General features: G+C 39.0%; 1 protein-coding gene across 1 annotated transcript in view; it reads left to right on the forward strand.

Moving 5' to 3' along the window:
* The window catches only part of COL4A4 (collagen type IV alpha 4 chain), a 97274-nt gene that overhangs the window by 32317 nt on the left and 46580 nt on the right, over nt 1-18377 (forward strand). The window contains exons 14-23 of the mRNA XM_006906781.2: nt 8-22; nt 869-913; nt 1227-1280; nt 2090-2159; nt 2710-2814; nt 6917-7081; nt 10762-10851; nt 11871-12034; nt 16498-16570; nt 17547-17653. Coding sequence (XP_006906843.1) covers nt 8-22; nt 869-913; nt 1227-1280; nt 2090-2159; nt 2710-2814; nt 6917-7081; nt 10762-10851; nt 11871-12034; nt 16498-16570; nt 17547-17653 — 888 coding nt within the window. The remainder of the gene's footprint in view (nt 1-7; nt 23-868; nt 914-1226; nt 1281-2089; nt 2160-2709; nt 2815-6916; nt 7082-10761; nt 10852-11870; nt 12035-16497; nt 16571-17546; nt 17654-18377) is intronic.

Here is an 18377-nt window from a genome sequence, read left to right on the forward strand (position 1 = left end):
TCCTGGGTTCCCAGGCCCTCGGGTAAGGATTATTCACGCCGTCCGTGAGTTTGGAGGCAATTCTCTCTCCCATTTTTATAAAACCAGATCAGTATTTCGGAGAGCTGAAAAGTGGGATTACCTCAACTAGGAATAGTATATTTTGACACCAAGAATTGTCTAATAGCTAAATGTCCCAGAACACCCCTTCCATTGACATCATTTAGATAAAACAGGCAAGTGGAAGATGGAAGAATTGGCAGGAAGTAACAGGATTGTGGGATTTCCCGCCTGGCTCAGTGTTAGTGTGATAGTAGCTTGGAATTGTTCATTTAAACCTATTTGATAAAAGAAGGAACCGATCTAAAAGAAAAACACTGAATCAGGCCTCAAACATCACCATCCATGTCACTAATGGGATCCCCATTCATAGAATCACTGTGGAAGCCAGACCCCAACACACACGGGCATTGGCTTTAGGTTTAAGACTTAATGGGACAGCATTGGTTTCCATCGTAATTTCGATTGCCGATAAAGCATAGAGCGACTGTTAATCTCCAGACAAATTATATTGCAATGATTCTAAAAATATTCAGCCCAGTATAAGCGCTAAGTTAAATAAACTAAAAAGGAAGAACAACAATAAAACCATGTTCTTAATTTAAAGCGCTGGCAAGGACGTGAATTTTTTTTAAAGATAAGACTAAAGATCAATTAAAATAGTAAATGTTATAAAGAAATGGACTCTATTTTATATTTATTTCCTTTTATTCAGCTATCTTTGCAGATAAGATTAAATATCCATGGAGCAGTCTTGGAAGGTAAAACATGATCCTCGAACTACATTTGAATTTAATTCTGTTTGTGTTGATTTTTGTGAATTGAATAGGGTGACCCTGGCTCCCACGGATCTCCAGGTTTTCCAGGATTAAAGGTAAATGTACACCATCGTGGAGATGATAAATGCATTGTCATGTGTAAATGCAGTTTGGCGTCATTCAGAAATTGTGCCAGTGCACGCAAATACGCACACAGTAATTAGAGACTCATCCGTTTTATGAATTATATAATTTAGCTGCGGGTGCACAAACTAAAGCACAATGCTGTTGCAGCCCAAAAGCGGTGTTAAGATTTTGCACAGAATCTCAGTGAGCGTGGGTTGATGTGTCGTTCAAATTAAACGAGAATGAGATCATTTGATACCCAATCACATTTTTTATAAAAGGCATGTTTCTGGTTATTTGTAGGGGGAGCCAGGAGTGTTTGGAGATCCTGGGCCTTTTGGATTTCTTGGCCCAAAGGTAAAAAAGTGAGCATATTTGACTACTGTCTGATAAAATTCTCCGTCTTTCATGCTATTTAATTTATTTTCTAAAGTATTTCAGAAGATGATTCAAAAGATGTAACTTTTGAGAGACAGAGTTAATTTCATACATATTATTTTTATTGCATGTGGTGATAATTACATTTCACTTTTGAGCAATGACCCCTTTGAAGGTGAATAATAACGAAAGTTTAAAAAGCTTCATAGGGATCATATAGTATCACCATTAAAAACAGGAGCCATGGGCCACAGGCCATGGGATGCCTTCTGCTCTCACCACCATAAAATGCTTTTCTTTCCTTTCTAACCTCTGTGACCTGACATTCAGCCCTTGCTCAGGACAAGCGTTGGTGGCATTAAGGTAGACACAATTAAGGGGGACAGTATTTGCTGGTGAAACAAAATATAGATTCAGATCTTGTAGGTGAATAAAATATTTGTTCTCGAGTGCCAAGTTAGACGTTAATACTCATTGTATATCTACAAACCTTCATGGCTTCAGAGATATCTAATTTATGAATAGAGAATCATTTTATTGGCGTTAAAAACACTTTTTTTTTTCTTTTGGGAAAACTTTGCCAGTTGGTTATTTACTTCTGCTCATAGGTAGGAGGTCAGAAGCCTTTGTTCTTCCTAGAAGTTTATAAACCATTCATTTCTCCATTCAGCCTATAATCTATTTCTTATGTGCATGCGCTCTTGGTCCTTCTAATATTTATTTAATGCCAGATCACATGAGAAAAATGTTCATATCTCTAAGAGAAGTGAATGAATGAATGATTTCAGGGGGATTCTGGAGACCGCGGGTACCCGGGGCCACCAGGACTTTTGGCAACTCCACCTCTTCCACTCAGAGGTTTGTGCTTCACTTTGTTCCTCCATTAATTATTTGCAGCTGGGATTTGAGTGGCCCTGGCAGGGGAGCCTGGCCCAGCATTTCCATAGTTGGCACACTAGGCAGGTTAAATATATGAACTTCAGCATGAATACATCATGAATACATACAAGCACTGGGAGAGAGATGCAGCTTGGTTCAACTCTATCAGCATAAGGCATCAAATTTCATTTTAGTATGGAAACTACATACTGGGGTTTTTACTATGTCACCTTTCAGAAAGTTGGCTTTTTAGTTGTTGAAATATGTGTAAAACCATTTGACTAAGACCTATCAAGATGCTGCCTGTAAGAAAAGAGCGGCCTACATCAGTGACAAAGACAGCAGCACCCAAAGTTCGTGTGTCTGCAGAGGCGAGGCAGACGAAGGGGCTCGCATCCAAGATATAACATTTAAGATGCGGTGAGAAACTGCAAAACAGTCTCCTAGTTGTACTTTAAAAAGTAATTGTGTGTGGGTTTTGAAATGTAGATATATGTTTATTATATTCACGTGTCATTATTTTTGGCAGGTCCTCCAGGAGATCCAGGCCTCCCTGGACGCTATGGAGAAATGGGGGCCGTCGGAACCCCCGGTCCCCCCGGTCTCGCAGGTAGACCAGGGGAAGCCTGTGCAGGTACGAATCCACTGGCTTTTATAAGCCAGGTCTGCTCCATCCTGGTCCACACCAGCAGTTGTCAGCTCTAGGCGGTACTAAAATTACATTAGGAGCATTTCAGAAATACTGAGGGATGTGCCTGCCCCAGACCAAGAATGCTGGACTCCCAGGCATCTGCTATTATAAAAGTGCTTCATATTTCTGATGTACAGCCAGGGTTAAGGACCACTGGACGCAGATCAATTAATCACTTACTTGGAAGAAATCCAGGTACCCGGGCCGTACCTCGGAAATATTCAATCAAGATCTCAGGGATGTGGTGAGGAATATGTGTGCATAACAGGCTTTTCGCAAGATTATCACATGCAGATAAGATTTAGAAGCTGCTGCTGGGGTTAGAGTGTGTTTTCAAGTCTCTCCCACCCTCTGGGACATCGACTTGGTGACATTCCCTGGTGACATCGACTTATCAAAATTGAGTGATCTGCCTAGACCCCAACTTAAACCTCTTACCTGAATGTGGAAATACAAGCTATGATTTAAAGCATAAAATTTTGATTCAACCTTTAAAAAAACAAAAAAACAAACAAAAAAAATAGTTAAAAAACCCAGCTCTCCTGCTCCCCCCGCCCCTCCCCCCTGCAAAAAAAAAAAAGAAAAAAAACAACCACAACACAGGTTTTGGTAATATTTGATGAAGATCCTGGGAAATAATTATGTTGACCTAAGGACTTTTTAAACTCCTACGAATGTTGTGCTGATTAATATTTCTAGTAAGATTAGAAATAGAAATTTAGAGGATATTTGCATTCTGTGATCCCAGGAGAACTGATTAAACATCTGAGGAGAAAAGTCTGGAATAAATATAATTTTATCCAGTCTTGTTACATTCACTGACTGAAAAGTTTCCTGAGATATTCAATTGTTAACTACAAAGTTGTTGTTTAATCTTTCACGAATCTAGCTTTCATTTTGTAGGATCTGATGGCTGCAAAGGTAGAGCTTTGTTGAGTTCATTTAATCTTTAGATATTATAGCCTTGGCTTAACTGACCCAAGACTATCTAAATCACATAGAGTACTCTGTCGGTCAGGAAGCACTTGACTCTAGTCTTAGATTTCTCCTCTCGGACTTATTTATAGTAAAATACTGCCTCCAGCAGATTGAAATCAAATCCCAGTGGGAGAAAGTGTCACATGTCTAGCAGATTCAAACCCAAAATATAACAGGAATCTTCTTAATTCTAAAAGCCTTTTTTTTTTTAAAAAAGAATTAACCCGGTGACTTTCAAATCTTCACTACAACCCATAGTAAGAAATAATTTTATATCATATTGCATTTATATTACATCACACAGACACATATATATACTCACATATGCATATAATTGAAAAACAAATTTCACAAAATATCTTTATGGCATGTGACGTATTCTATTTTCTATTCCATTCTTTTCTTAAAAAAAAAAAATAGTTTAATGCTGGCCACAATTTAATTGATTTCATGTTCTACAAATGGGCAGTCACGGCTATGATATGCCACCCACTGTTACTCATTATCCCTGCCAGAAGATAGTTGAGCATTTTCCCTGGAATCAGACAGTATCCAGGTTCATCCAATGACCAATTGCAGAGATACCGAGTCAGGTCCTAGGAAGGGCATGCAGCCGAGTCCACGGGAGCACATGTTCATTTTGTCTTAAGTACACCAGTGTGTATAGCTTTTATTATACATATTTTATCTTATAATCACCTACAGTATTTACCATGGGATAAGCAAGATTTTGGAATCAGACACCTGTGATTGAATCACAGCCTTGCCACTTAGTATAGTGTAGTGAAATAATTATGCGTTTTTACTATGGATTAAGAGTGTTCCAGATTCTATTACTTGTATGCTGTGTGATCCCGGGCATTTGTTAAACCACTCTGTGCTTCAGTTTTTTTTTATCTGCAAAATAGAATTTTTGTTAAGGCTGAAAGAAGTAATAAGTATATGATTCTTAGAATATATCCTGGCATATAGTAAAGACTTACTTTGTTAGTAATTATTATTATTATTATTATTATTATTATTATTATTACTTATAGTTGTCTAAAATTTTCCACGACTTATCTATAAGGTACAAATTTAGCAGGGTTGTTTGAAGAGTAGAGAGAATGCGTGAAAATATAAGCAGAGTCCCAGCACGTATGCACACAAAAATAAAAGCCATTATTAACTAGCATGCCATATTACTGGTTTCTCACAGGGTTTCAGTTGTCTTTTGCTGAACAAATTGTCTAAACCTAAGGGCTTAAAATAATAACAATTATTATATTACTGCAACTAGAGGGCAGTTGAGTCTGATGCTCGTGCAGTCTGTGCCACTCAGCCAATAGACTGACACAGGAGTTGGGATATTTAGAATAAGCATTTATTGTCACAGCATTGGTGATCTGAGAAGGCAGCAGATTAACACTTTCAAAAACTGACTGTCTTTCTCAGTCCAGCTTAGGTTATTTAAGGGAAAATCTGGGCATTATTCCAGAAGCTGATGATGGTTCCGTTGGAGGGAGGTCTGTTGCGCTTCACGGAGCCATCCCTCTGACAACGTGGTCCTCCGGTGGCGTTAGCAACCCAGGAACAAGACGAATAGTCTGGAAGGGATCTAGACCAGAAGGCTTGTGATCAGTAAGCACAAGCGTATTAATCATAAACTTCAGGGCAATTTTCTGTGGCAGGGGAACTTTCCAAGCTCTGGGTCAAGCCCCAGGGGACCATCTATTGTTAAACTATAGGGCAAGGAAAGGTGAAGCCAGGGACACTATGAGGCGTCTACTGCTGAGGTCTCAACTGGACTCTTCTTCATTACCTTTCGCTCTGTCTGTGGTTCAAGAAATCAGGAAGGGCTCAGCTGAGTGATTCTAGATCAGGGATTTCCATGCAGTTGCAGCCGTATGCTGGCTGGAACTGGAACCCAAGGACTGGCCATGCGTCTATCTCCTGCCTACATCTCTCATATAGTCTCAGGGCCTATCTATGTGGATTCTGCACTTAACTTAGTCTTCCTTACAGGATGGTGGCTTTGGAGCAATGAGATTGTTTTTACGGTGGGTTAGGACTCGGTCCCAAGCATTTCAGCTCACAAGGCAGAAGCCTAATCACATTTGATAGTCTAGCCTTGGAAACCATTTAGCATCACTCCCTCCATACTCCATTAGTCCAGGCCATCACATAAACCCGCCACGTTCAAAGGGAGCTGAACGCTCCATTTCTTGATGGGGCAGTGTCAAAGTTCTCCAAGAGTGTGAGGGATAAGGTCAACTGTGGTAGTCATCTTCAAAAACCACAGTCTTCCACAAAGAGATTCTAGAACAGGCACGCTTAGGAAAACACAGGAGATGTGGTCACTTTCACACGAGGGCTTTCAGGTGTCTGTAAGCCAAAGCCACCAGCGAGGGAAATAGGACATCACGGGGAAACAGGATTTAACTGCTGCTGCGTTACTCGTGTTGACCTTTGAACACAGTGAACATCTTATCATCCAAGGAGCGTGTGCTATTGCCAGTTATTGCACTAAGCTTCTCATGTGGATTATTTTATTTAATCCTTGTAACAGGCCTTTGAGGTAGATATATAAAGGATTAAAGAAGCTAAATAACCTACTTAAGTACCCGTGGCAGGAGAGGGAGAGGCCAGGCTCGAATTCAGCACCTCCGTGTTTTCCCACCAACCAAGGTTGCTGTGGTTTTTTATGTCCTCCATAAGTGATTATGCGAGTTCATATTTTTATTTACTAAGGGTGCTAATGTGCTTATTTATAGTATTTTCACCAAGGTGGAAAGATTGAAAAAAAATAATTTTAATTAAATAATATGTATTTATTTCTCAATAACCCTAAAGAATAGGGAAACGTAAGAAAATCTGATTCCTCAAACCTGTTAGTTTCCACTTGTGTGATTATTTCATCAGAGGTGAGGCGTTTTGATAGCTGGGATATTCAATTATTTTCTTAACTACTTTTTTTTTCCTTTAAAAAAATTCCATAGCCTAAGGAAAAATAGACCAATTTGATTTTATCTACAGAAAAGTTTAAATTGATACTATATTTGGTTTTCATTCTTGATTTCTTTTGGAGGCATAATGGGACACCCTGGACCACAAGGAATTCCTGGTCACCCGGGATTTCCTGGGGCAGCTGGTATTCCTGGGAGACCTGATTCTGCTCCAGGAAAACCGGGGAACCCGGGACCACCTGGGTTGCCTGGAGCACCAGGACTGCAGGGGCCTCCAGGATCAGATGGTAAAGTCCTCCTCATTCACATTCATTGGCATTTATGTTGAACTTGATTTTCTAAGTCTTTAAAAATTATCGAACATTTCAGGACCCGAGTTAATATTAATACTACAGAAAAAGTAAATTGATGTTAGATGATCACATGAATGCACATAAAAATATTTGATGGAGAAGTTAAATCCGATGACCAAATTTTGTAAATTTATATAGCTTTATTTCTTAAATATAGTTTTAATTTTGATCAGAATTATATATGGACCTAGCTTAAGAGTCAAATAGTTGTACAAAGCCAGTCACGAAGAACTGCCATCACAGGCAACGCCTTCTCCTGTTCCTTCCTGGATCTTTTGTTATTTGCCTGGATCTTTTGTTATTCAACATACTTATATTGTTATTTCTTAATTTTTCGGTTTGAGCATTATCTTTTGACTTCCCTCTGCAGAAGATACATGTAGCTCTCTTCCCCCTCCCTCCCAACCACACATGTGCACATTGGAAAATATAGTTATTATCAAAATTTTGGTTACATAAATATTCAGAATTTATAATAGGAGAACTGCCATCACAGGCAACGCCTTCTCCTTTTCCTTCCTGGATCTTTTGTTATTTGCCTCTATTCAACATACTTATATTGTTATTTCTTAATTTTTCGGTTTGAGCATTATCTTTTGACTTCCCTCTGCAGAAGATACATGTAGCTCTCTTCCCCCTCCCTCCCAACCACACATGTGCACATTGGAAAATATAGTTATTATCAAAATTTTGGTTACATAAATATTCAGAATTTATAATAGTGATAAAATGCTCTTCTCTGGTTCAGTGATACGACACTATATGTTATTATTTTCCAGCACATTTTATTAACAGTCGTCTTTTGTTTATTTGTGTGTTTACTTGTTTTTTTAATGTACTTATTGCTAATTCAACCTCAACCACCCAGCACTGTATAAATCTTCTAATAATACATATAATTCATTAAATATTCTCTCAGTATTCTCTTTGCACAAGTCTTTCCTGGAGCTTTTTGACCTGTTCCGGTTACATCAGATTGTATTTTAGATCTGCTGCTGAGACACTGTCTTAAGAGACACTGTCTTAAGATCTTCCTTTACCATTGTCCTTAGAATGAATTCTCTTCCTCTCTCTCTCTCCTCCCCATCCCCCATCTCTGTTTTCACAACTCATATATTTCTTTCAATTATTTACTTTCTCATTATACTTCTGAAGAAAGGGTATAGGTCAAAGGATCTTACCTGTCCAAAATGCCTTTATTTCACTTGTGGAATTTATTTGATATTTTGGCTGAGTATAAAATTCTAGGTTTGAAGTATTTTCCCCTCAGGTTTCTGAAGGCGTTCTCCACTGTTGTCTAGCTTACCGTGTTGTCACTGAAGAGTTCAGTAACTTTGAAATATTTGATCTTTTGTTTGAAAGTTTATGTATTTTTCTTTGTTTTCAATATTCTTAAATTTCACAATGATTGGCCTTTGTATGGGTACATTTGCATTTATTTGCAGGCAATCCAAAACAAATCCTACATTTCTAGGGAAAATTTTTTTTTTTAATCTTTAGGTAGAAACATTTCTTGGAGTAGTTCTTTGAAAGTATTCTCTCCTTTATTTTTTCCCTATTTTCTCTTTTTAGATTCTAGATTTATCAAAGACTCAATCCTACATGTCTCTCTTTATCATCTTTATTATTCACCTTTTAATTTTTCTTTTTTTAATTTAATTTCATTATAAGTTTCAAGTATACAGTACATTGATTAGACATTTATATAGTTTATAAAATGATCCCCCTAATTGCTCTTTCTCTCCTTTGGCTCTCCATCTAGCCATTACATGAATGCTAGCTCCATTTCCCAGGCCGTGCTCTGCATCCCTGTGACCATCTATCAACTATTAATTTGTATTTCTTTAACCCTTCACCTCTTTCTCCCAGCCCCACAGCCCCACTTCCCTCTGTACATCACAAGATTGTCCTCTATATTCGTAAGTCTGTTTTTGATTAGTTTGTTCTTTTTATTCCTTAAATTATACATATGCGTGAAATCATATGGTATTTATCATTCTCTGTCTGACTTATTTCACTCAGTATAATATTGTCTAGGTCCATCCATGCTGTTGTGAATGGTAGGATTTCATATTTTTTTAATGGCTGAGTAATATTCCATTGTATATATGAAACATAACTTTTTTATCCAGTCATCTGTTGATGGGCATTTAGATTGCTTCCATATCTTGGCTATTGTGAATGGAGCTGCAGTGAACATAAGGGTGCATGGATCTTTACGAATTATTGTTTAGGTTTTCTTTGGATAAATACCCAGAAGTGCCATTACTGGGTGAAAAGGTATATCCATTTTTAATTTATTGAGAAATCTTCAGACTGTTTTCCATAATGGCTGTACCAATTTGCAATCCCACCAACAGTGTATGAGCGTTCCCTTTTCTCTATGTCCTCGCCAACGCTTGTTGTTCCTTGATTTATTGATGACAGCCTTTCTGACAGGTGCGAGGTGCTATCTCACTGTGGTTTTAATTTGCATTTCTCTGATAATTAGTGACCTTGAGCATCTTTTCATATGTCTATTGGCCATCTGTATTTCCTCTTTGGAGAAATATTTGTTCAGGTCTTCTGCCCATTTTTAAATTGGACTGTGCTTTTAAGTTTTTTTTTTCTTTCTGGGAGATTTTCTCAAATCTGTCTTCCATCTCTGCTCCTAAATTTTTAAATTTCTGCAATCATGTATTTTTTTTCTAATTTCTAAGGATTTGGTTTTTGCTATTGTTCTCTTATAGTGTTTCCTTTTGCAGCAGCCTATTCATGTTGCAGAGATGAAATGGCTTCCTTCATCTGCTTTTTAAATTATGTAGTTTCTTTTAAATTTTTCTTCTTGCTGCATTGTCTGTTTCCTCCAGTTTTGGGGAGGTATCGTTTTATCCTACTGCAATTTTTGAGCAGGGGATCTTATGGTTTAACTGTTTCACAAATCACCTTGTTTGGGGCCTCATTGTCGTTCTACTTCAGAGGTACCAATTCCTGAACTTTGGGAGAAATTTCTCATGTAAATTGTGTTCTTTCTCCGCTTTCCCCTGCCTGGTTAGAATTCAGCTTTTAGAGTCTACTAAGTATTATTACATCTTTTTTTCTGTTGTTTCCTGTCCATTTTTCTTTGTCTTGTAGGCTTATGCCTTTTTATAACATTTTTTACTATCTGCTATTTTACTGGAATTCGGGGGAACAAGGAGCTTATTGTTTACATTTATATGTCATCTTTAATCAGATGCCTCTGAATTTTTTCTTTTACAAACTCTGCTTTATATTTTCTTCATTAGGTAATTATTGATTATTAAAGAGGAACTTTTAAAGGTCTTTGCCATATACTTTTAGTTTTTTTGTTTGTTTTGTTTTGTTGTCCATTACCTTCTCTGCAACCCACTAAATTAGGGCTGAGCTTAGGAATGGCTTCACCAAAGATTATGTAGAAGCATGCTGCGACAATTGTATGGTCTATTTGCATATCTATTCTTGTATCAGAGAAAAAGAATCATAGGAAAGGAATGGGAGAAAGAATGGGGTTGAAGGGAAAACGTGCGCGTAAGAGGCACGTCTACTTGTTCTGTAGGAGACATTCACAAAAATGATGTGATTCTCTCTGCCCGCCCCCTTTTTCCACTGTAAAGTTATATATTGTAGTGTTGGGCACCCAGGACCACAAGGAGTAAAAGGCAAAATGGGTCCTCCAGGAAGAAGAGGCTCAAAAGGAGAAAAAGGCAAGTATGCATTAAAGGTAGAATTCCTAGAAGTCAACAACATATGCAGGATTGAGAGGCATTTATGAAATGTACACTGTGGCATTTCATTTAGATTTGTTACTCATCTTATACCCTATGAGCACTCCACTTCATGATGTGTTCATGATGTGATTGGAACTTACCCAAAAGTCAAATCCTCATGTCTTAGAGTATAAAGGGGACATTTACCTGTCATGAAATTTGCTTCAAAGTGGTGAAGCAAATTTCACAAGATCCTCTTGATTCCTTAAAAGAAGCAGAAGTAGAACTGCATTGATCTTTTATTTTGGTTTCTTTCTGTGGGTCCCATATTTTTCAAACTCATTAGAAGCTCTATGTTCCTTCACCCTAAATTTGTTAGTACCTTTTTGACTGAGACAGGTGGGAATGAGAGCTGAGGAGTTTGACCACCCTAAAGACATTTTTTAATACTAAAGATTCTGAATGATTAGAAGATGCAATGCACTGAATTATCAATTATAATATTCAATATAGTTAATAATTCTTCAAATATTATTTTGTTTCTTTAAATATTCAGGGTTTATACGCTAAACAATTTATTTTTGTTTTTTTGTTTGTTTGTTTGTTTGTTTTGATTTTTGCTGTTTCTTTAGCAGGAGCTAATTAAGAAACTTTTTTTTTTTTAACTAGGAATCAAATAAAAGATTTTTAAACTCTTAAAAATAAGAAGCTTTCTTCTTATTAAAGTTTCTTCAGTAGAACTAGACATCAGCTTTCCCCCTAGAATTTGTCAGGATGAGTTCGTTAAGACTCAAAACACTCTGTCTAGAAACGATATGTCCCTCCACATAGGCCATGCCTGGGTACCCCTACACCATGCCCCATGCCCCCACATCACATCATCAGTTGTCTGCAATAAGAAATGTGCACGTCAGACCCTTTATGTTTTTCTTTTCACTGTTAGTTTTGTATAGTAAAGCCTTTATTGGGATTTTGTTTAGGAAATATGACAAAGTTGCCTTTTATCCTCTGTCTAGGAAATGCGGGGCTCTGTGCCTGCAAGCCCGGCCCCATGGGCTCACCAGGCCCTCCAGGACTTCCTGGGAGGCAGGGTAGTAAGGGAGACTTGGGGCTCCCTGGGTGGCTTGGAGAAAAAGGTCACCCGGGCCCTCCTGGTGCTGAAGGATCTCCAGGGCCACCAGTGAGTAATTCTTACCAGTAACAATCTTTCTAGTTAAAAGAGACAGAGAGAATCCAATTGGACCTCCTTCTAACTTATAGTGTGATATATATTTTATATTTTGAACTGATAAATATATTAATGGCCAAAAATTATTTGTATTCATTCATTCACTCATTCATTTATCCATTTGACTCACATTTATCGAGCGCCTGCTATGTTCCAGGTGCTATTCCAGGTGCTGGGAATACAGCAGGGACCAGAACACAGTCTCTGCCCTCTGGAGGCCCATGTTCTATTGGCGGACATACACCATGTGACAGAGAGATGAGTAAATACACAGTGTGGCAGGTGGCAATAAAGGCCATCATCATCTAGTATTGCTTGGGTGGAGAGAGTGAGGGGCAGAGCAGGAGAAAATGAAGTTAAAGAAAGAGCTGGAGGTGAGGAGGCCTTGCTGAGCGTGGGGCTTTAGAGGTGCGTTAGTTTTGAGTTTTTACTCTGGGTGACACAGAGCAGCCAGTGGGGAGTTTTAAGAAAAGAGAGACAATCTGACATTTGTTTTAAATGGATCACTCTGGTAGCTCTGTTAAAAACAGACCATAAGGAACAAGGGAAGAAGCAGGGAGATCCCTGCCGTAATCCTGGTGAAACATGATCGTGAACGGATTAACCTGGTAGTGAGGGGTGTGGTGGGACGTGGTCAGATTCTGGATATGTTCTGAAGATAGAGCTAACAGATTGGCTGTTAAACTAGACATGGGATACGGGAAGAAGAGATGTAAAGGATGGAGCCAAACTTCCCTGTGTGAGGAGCAGGCATAGGTTGGGAAAAGGAAGCATAATCACTGGGGACATTTTAAGTTTGAGATGCCAATTAGATCAGCAAGTGGAGATGTCAGATGGGCAAGGGCGATGAGATTCAAGCATTCAAATGAAAAGTAGAGGCTGGAGATATAAATATTGGCATTGTCAGAGATTCTGTGATATTCAGTGCTGGAGAGTGGACGAGATCTGTCTCAAAATGGCTGTCATTTGCTGACCATTATGAGTGACTCAGGTTGAGGTACAGCCTTTCGGGTGTCCCTTTGGAGGCTGTAGACAGCCTTCCTTTCGCCTTCTTATTAAAAGGCTTAATCCTGAGGTGACCTGGAGCCTAACCATCAGCACCCATCTACCCTTTGCATTTTACCCAGGAAATCTTATGAAGATAAGCTTCCCATCTTAGACCCTTAAGTGGGAGTGATGAGTAAATTCTCCCTGCACCCCGCTTGTCGGATTTGCAGAGCATATACTTGTAAAGTCTACTCAGTAGGAAGCTAAGTCCTTCACGTATGGATGTTGAATGGACTTGACTGCAATTATTAACTCATTTGCATTTTATCGTCAGCTTTTCTAATTTAACATTTTACACTTGATCTTAGCCAAAAGGCCGAGAAGCGATAATTTTAACATCTTATCATAGTCATTTTTTGTTGTTATTTAATCTTCTTAATGAAGATTTTATTGATCTCTAAAATATTGGTTGTGGCTTCCTATTGAGTTGCTTCTCAGGTGAACATCTTAGAGTGTGGCTTACTAGTTCATCCAGGGTTGTCCTTCTTGGCGAAGATTTATGTAATTCAGTTGCTCCAGGGCTTAAGTCTTTGGACTGGTTGTATTTCTGATATCTTTGTTCTGTGTCTGATTCTGCCCATATGGCGTCTGCACATTGTGGCCACAGTTAGAGACTACTGTTATAGAGCACTATGAAAGAAAAGGATGGAAAGAGGATGGACAGAGGAAGGAGCACGAAGGAACCACAGACAATCACTGTGAGTGCTCTCACTTCTCTGTGCATCGCCTCTCTCCTATGCTGGTGCCTGGTTCCAGCAGCCACAGATGGATGGGAAAGTGACAAACAGGGAAGCAGGTTCAAATTCAATGTTACATTTTCCGTAGTTGGACCAAGGCTTTGTACTCATTGCCTCAGCCTGAGAGCACTCTCTGGGTTGGGGGTTTCCCACCAGGGCACACCCAGCTTCAAATCCCAGCCCTGACATTGCCGAGCACTGCCGTCTTTCTGAGCATCAGTGCCTCATTTATAAAATGGATAGAACAACACCTGTCGTACAGGTTTGCTGGTAAGAATTCAATTATGCAATAGTCTGTTTTGAGAGCTGTAAGTACACACCAGTGAACAAGATGACCAGATCACTGTCCCTGAGGAGTTACAGAGCAAACCCAAAGTCCCAAACTGACATGGGCGAAATCCAACCTGCTGGCATGTTTGCTTTTGTCCTCATGGTGTTTCTTTTCATATTATTAATATGAGATTTATGGCCACCCTTGAGAAATTAGAAATTCATTAACATGAAGTCAGTGCATTCTCATTGCAGCCAGAAGTAGAGAGGAGGCTGTGCCTGTGGGAGGAGGTTTGGATGCTCCAGTCCCCACCATGACCACCCACCTACTTTCCTGGAAAGGGCACGGCCTCAGTGGGCACCTGTGTTTGAAGGCACTGATCTAGACTGTATAGGAAACAACTAGTACATGCCTAGCGGAGAGGACGTCTTTGTTGCTGCTGAGATTTTATTGTTATATTAACACACGTGTTTAGTGATCTCAGGTCTTAGAATCGTGAAAAGTAGCTTTCAATTCCAAAGCAGCCAGGAACCTTTGCTTCAGGAATCTCTTAGGTTTAACATTAGACTCTAAGTGCCAAAAAGGCAAAACAATCTTGTTAACTGCTGTGTCCTTGGGACTCAGAATAATGCCTGGCATTTTGTAGGTTGTCAGTAAATGTCTCTAGTGAAATCCAAAGACAGTGCTGGTAATTTTTTTTTTTCTTACTAGCTCAACTAAGCCTATGATTTGACTCTAGAAATTAAAATTCTGTATCTGCAAAACCTTAGAGCAATTTATAGTGCATTCTAAGTTTCCAATGTGCTCGCTAATAAACTGCTCAGACCCCCACGACATATCCATTCTTCTGGCGTACTGAGGTCTTATTTATTAAACATGCCACAGGCATTCTCTGTCTAGAGAGCAATTGGTTCAAATACTATCTGAATAATTTTCTGTCTTGAGAGTCTATCCATCAGAAGAAATTTTCATTATCCATATCTTGGGCTGGATACTGTATGCCGTTTACTTTGGCCCTGTCCCATTGTCACTTGTAACTTAGCATATAGAGTAAAAATAAGAATTTAAGCAATACTCATTCCATATTAGCACCATATGATTTCTAAAGTTCCTTTCCTGTCTCATTTGGCTATTTCCACTAAGAAATTTGTTCCACTCACCTTGGTGATGCCTCATAGACATTGTTACACACAGGATGCGTTACTGCAGTGACGTTCTTGGGTATCGAGTGCTGCGTGTGTGGCTCTATTTCCTCTACATTAAATAGCTCCCAACCATTTTGTTCATTTGAGTTTTTATGCTTGTGGTGGACCGTTTTTGGCTTCTTTTCATTCTTACCGCTTGATGCTGCCATTGTGCGTATCTCTCTTTTACCTTTTCCTCTTTATAGTTCACTGCATGTAAACTGGTAAGGGCCGGTTAAAAATAAAATTAAGCACATTGTGAGACTCTATGAAAATAAGGCAAGGTGGCATGTGTGTGAGCAAAGCAAATGGTCTTCTCAGTCATTCTTACCTTCCAGATTCTTGCATTTCTTAATTATCGAGGTCACCAGATAAATAATCTTAAGCTATGTTTAATGTTTCTATAACTATATTTGCTATAATGCTTGGCCATTCTAATATACAAACAGTAGGTTTTCAGATTTTTGACATGACTTGATATTCAGTAATATGTGACACAAAAAACGTGACCCGAATAGTCCAGTCTTAGCGCAATGTTGAAGTCAAAAGATGATGAGCCCATCAAGTAGAATTAGTTGTTTACTTGCTCTACAGAAAAAGTTCTTATTCTCCCTCTCTTGCTCATTAACTCCCTTCAATATCAATCTCTTTGATCATAAACTCGTCCCTCAATCTCTACTTTCAGCTCCAGCAGCCATCCTTGTGATTGACCTACTCTCCTCTTTCCTCCCAATTCTATTTTACGAAGCCCAAGAGAGTTTTAAAGAGGTTTTTAATGATAAATTTTCGTTTTGATATAAAGTTTTCTTTTATGACTCTCAAGAAGTTGCACAATCAATCAGTGGGCTCCCGCTAACCCTTCACTCAGCTTTCCCCAATAATATCTTACATAATCCTAGTACATTGTGAAAACCAGGAAATTGGTATTGATACATTTTTATTGACTCAGGTACAGACGATATTCAGATTCCACCAGCTTTCATATACAGTTCGAAAGCCTCAATTTTGGAAGGTAGGACCCACCTTGGAAGGCAGGGAAGAGAAGGAGACCAAGCGTGCCAAGCTAGAATCCAGAACAGGTGATTAGAAGGAAAGAAGAGATTAGATATATATGAATGTTATTAAGTTTTGACCCGTCACAGTTAAACTGATCTGTTGCTATTATTTTTCATCAAGGGAGAACCTGGTGCCTCAGGACCACCTGGCGACAAAGGAGAAAAGGGTGACACAGTTGTATCAAGAGTTAAAGGTGAGCCTAGCCCGTTATTTTGTTCCCTGCCATTTTATGAATGATATATGAACCATCCTCTTGCATTTATTTCTCCTGTGACCACAGATCAAATCTATAACAAGATTTAGGATTATTGAGATTACTTAAAAAAATACTCTCTGTCCTCCACTGAATGTTGAACCTCAAATCCTGTCTGTTGTTTGAGAACTTAAACACTCCTTTAGTCACATCTTCAAATCTTTATTGTTGTCAGCAACTTCATTGCTGACCTTCTTTGATTTGCTGCATTGTACTGCGTTATAGTATTTTGTATTAATCAAGAATATTTCGGTTGTATGTGACAGAAATCCAGCGTGAAGTAGTTTAATAAAAAAGTAATTTATTGACTTTGTTAAACAAAATATGAAAGGTTAGATGTAAGGATTACTTGAGACGATTGCTTAATAGGCTCTCCCTGCATCTTGCATCTTTCATTCTGCCACGTGTATTTTTTTCCCCAGGATTAGCTTTCCCTGGGCTGTGGGTACGTGCTCCAGGCAGTTCCAAGTTCTTAGAACCAGATATAAAAGACAGCTCTATCGTCTCAGCTCCAGTTAGAAAAAAAATTCAGAAAGGACTAGACTGACCTGGGTCAAATGTCTAACCGTGGAATGTCCCCCCATTCACCATGGGCAGGAGATGGGGTATCATGTTTGACATCTCGCAAGCAGGAGCAGATGCTGCCATGATTAGCACCTCCATATTCAACCTCCTTGTCAAAATGAGAAAAGGAATATTCCTCAAATAAGAGCTTCAGCGGGTTTGGCAATTGTCATTCTCCTCTCTTGAGTTTTGCGTAGTTGTGTTTGTGTGACTTAGTCAACTGAAGAACTCAGAGGAATCTCTACTAGCCGACATAGAGTCAAAGTCATTTCCTTTATTTTTAGTCCTATAATTTCTTCCACTTCACCCCTTGCTGATAAGGGCTTGAATATCATTTGGCTTTTGTTCCTAGGGCGCAAAGGAGAAAGAGGGCCTGATGGCCCCCCAGGATTTCCAGGGCAGCCGGGACAACATGGCTGGGATGGACATGCTGGAGAGAAGGGGGATCCAGGACTCCCAGTATGTATAATTCTTCTCCTGCTATAGAATTTCACTTCCTTACATGGTCACAAAACAACTATTTTCCCCTTCTTTGAAAAGAATTATAACTCAGTAAAGTGTCAACATGCTATAAATCAGAGTCACCTTTGATTCACTGCCACAAAAAGATGGTTATAAAAAGTATGGCATAATGGAAGATGGTCTAAATTCCTGAGTGGCAGTTCAGTCATAGCAAGATTTTCTGTCCTCGGTCTTTGTGTTGTTCTCGTGGTGGTCCTGGATCCCTTGTATCTGTAAATTCCCCACTGATTTGAGTTCTGTTCAGTTGACTCTATGGATAGAGCACAGGCCCTGATAATTATCTTCAGTTCTGTCCCCTGGTGAAGAAGCATATGAGGGGCGTGGAAAGCAAAAAAGTGAATTAGTACAAATCCACTAAATTAATGTGTCGGCTGATGGAAAATCTCATTGATAAATGATATTTCTGCATTTTTCAAGCATGTTTTGGGTGGAGACCATGTGTAGGTAATGAAGGTCATAAGAAAAGACTGAATCATGATTCAGTGCTTAGAAACTTAAAATATCTTGGGTAGGTGAGGTATTTCTGAATGCTCATAATGTCATCGAAGTGAGCTAGATATTTGCTCATTATAGTCATCTTCTGAAGAGCGATTACCTTTCCACCTTTACAGTAAGGAAATAGAGGCTTGGGGTATGTTACTCAAGGTCATCCATCCTCCAA

This window comes from Pteropus alecto, unplaced genomic scaffold, assembly GCF_000325575.1.
Source record: "Pteropus alecto unplaced genomic scaffold, ASM32557v1 scaffold110, whole genome shotgun sequence".
NCBI classification, from domain to species: Eukaryota; Metazoa; Chordata; class Mammalia; order Chiroptera; family Pteropodidae; genus Pteropus; species Pteropus alecto.